The sequence below is a fragment of the Diadema antillarum genome, unplaced genomic scaffold (genome assembly GCF_040938485.1).
Source record: "Diadema antillarum isolate AM-2024a unplaced genomic scaffold, OU_Dant_1.0 seq00000226_RagTag, whole genome shotgun sequence".
Lineage (NCBI taxonomy): Eukaryota > Metazoa > Echinodermata > Echinoidea > Diadematoida > Diadematidae > Diadema > Diadema antillarum.
Genome location: NW_027271278.1, coordinates 432,501 through 434,825, shown reverse-complemented (window position 1 = coordinate 434,825; position 2,325 = coordinate 432,501). Strand labels below are relative to the sequence as shown.

Here is a 2,325-nt window from a genome sequence, read left to right as displayed (position 1 = left end):
AAGTCATTTCCGTCTCGGCGTTGTCATTACATGTCGCCTATATTAAGTTACTCAGTGTGAGCGACTCTTAAGCCTTAAAGAACAAGAAATAGCTTTTTTTTCATTTCATAATGGTAAAAGATAACACATTATCATGTGCAGTTAACTTTATGTGTAATATGTATGGAGCACTATAAATATATTTGTATATTCGAATTATTATGTATATACTGTATATATTAACCTTCCCACACGATGCGCAGAAGAATATATACCTCCTCCACTTGTCATTCCATGGTAATCAACAAACAAACAAACAAACAAACAAACAAACAAACAAACAAACAAACTAACTAACTAACTAACTAACAAACAAACAAAGACTTAATCGAAATTCTGTCCATTAGTTTTTCTGATATTATGACGCCATCTCTTTATTTCAGTTTCCTTCCTTCTCATGTGTCTATTTTTGTTTTCTCTCCCCACCTATCCACATATTGCCTCTCTCCCAATTTCTCGATCTATGGGCAATGTACGCATATACAGTAACAGATATACCATACAATACAAACATACAAAATATGTATATACGCATATGATTGTCATAATAGTGTACATACAATGTATGTGAATATATATCATATACATTATATATATACAAACATCACATAGATATGTAACACATGTCTTTGACCCTTAGAGTGGCGAGGTATATTACAAGAAGTATATACCAAGAATTAGATGCTCATGTTTGTGTGTGTGTGTGTTTGTGTGTGTGTGTGTGTGTGTGTGTGTGTGTGTGTGTGTGATGTTTGTGTGCGCGCGCGTGTGTTTGATATAAGAAAAGTGGTAGAAAGGAAATGTTTAATGTTACATGCATGGCTTATTTTCTCACATATTCCCCCTCTCTGAGCAAAACACACCTACACGCCTACTGGTATCTGCGGACCAAACTGCCAAAAGTGAGTGAGAAATAATCATTCATAACTGAAGGTATTGATTGATACGGAAATTCATTCCATCACAGTTTAATTATAGTATGCAATAATGGAGCTGATCTCTTACAAATATTCACATTAAAAAATGATGGTAATCTTAGGTAGATGGTATGCAGGTATCATTTCTAGAGAACGTATAGTTGCTTCACCGCGCCACATCCTTAAGAAGCAAATTGTCCAACTGCACCTTATTTAGTGTCTATTTGATTATGATGACGGGAATGCGATGTCTATACTTCCTCAGAAAGAACACAGACACACCGACTGCGGCACCAATGAGGGCTAACACTGCAAACGCGATGCCAACGCTCGATCCCGAACTCGACCCCGACGTTCGGGCTTTCATTCCCCCTTTCATTGACGTCGGAGCTTTTCTTCCAATCATGTTAAAGGGCCCCTGGCCAGCTTCTCCCCAGAAGCCAAATGCTCCGTCGCTGAATATATTTGGGTTTCCACTCTCTCCAGCGTCAGGTGTATCTGGCAGGTCGATATCTATGTCCGGTGTATCTGGTGCGTCTGGTGTATCGACGTCAATGTCGGGTGTGTCTGGGGAATCCGGCGTATCCGGACTGTCCGGTATATCTGGGCTGTCAGGCGCATCAGGCGCATCAGGGGCGTCGGGCATGTCCGGTGTATCTGGGTAATCCACCTGATTCATCGGTCCGTTGCGTTCGAGGATGCTCTGGCGCATTTGGGGAGGGTGAGGCGCAACAGGCTGAAAGTTCTTGATGTTCCGAAATGGCTGCACTGGACCGTCCGGCACCGGGAAAGGTCTACCATACACAGCAACGCACATAGCTGTCGGGGATTAAATGGGAAGTGGAAAAGAAAAATGAAACAAGTGCATTCTAAATTTCAAACGCGTAACATTTAACTTGCCAACTCATTTATATATGCAATCAACTCCATCCTTCATTCCGCAATGTCTGTATACCGTAGAACCACTTCCAACATCAAACAAAGCATTTCTCACTTATGTCAATTAGGTTATTTGGCCTTTATGTCACTTGGTACTGATTATGTTGAGATGGAGAAAAAAATCTGAACTTTGAACTTGCTAGTATGCTACCTATATCATTGGCATATCAGATGTTCATGACACTGTACTTATTTGGCAAGAAACGACAACCAACCAACCAAACAAACAAACAAAACATTTATGGCCCCTTATATATAGCCTACTATCATACAGATGTAACATTGAATATTTTGTAATCAAATTAATAGATGAGATTTTTTTCTCTCTCTCTATTTCTAGTGTGATATCAGTGTAATCATTATAAATTAAAGCATTATTCTCAAACACGTAAGAGGCTATCGACTTACCGATGCATGCTACCGCAAGACT

General features: G+C 39.7%; 1 protein-coding gene across 1 annotated transcript in view; it reads right to left on the bottom strand.

Moving 5' to 3' along the window:
- Nucleotides 1–1,176: 1,176 nt before the first annotated feature.
- The window catches only part of LOC139729222 (uncharacterized), a 1,173-nt gene continuing 24 nt past the window's right edge, over nucleotides 1,177–2,325 (bottom strand). Inside the window, exons 1-2 of the mRNA XM_071640152.1 lie at nucleotides 2,304–2,325; nucleotides 1,177–1,775 (exon numbers count right to left, since the gene is read on the bottom strand). The exon at nucleotides 2,304–2,325 is cut by the window's right edge and continues 24 nt beyond it. Coding sequence (XP_071496253.1) covers nucleotides 1,177–1,775; nucleotides 2,304–2,325 — 621 coding nt within the window. The remainder of the gene's footprint in view (nucleotides 1,776–2,303) is intronic.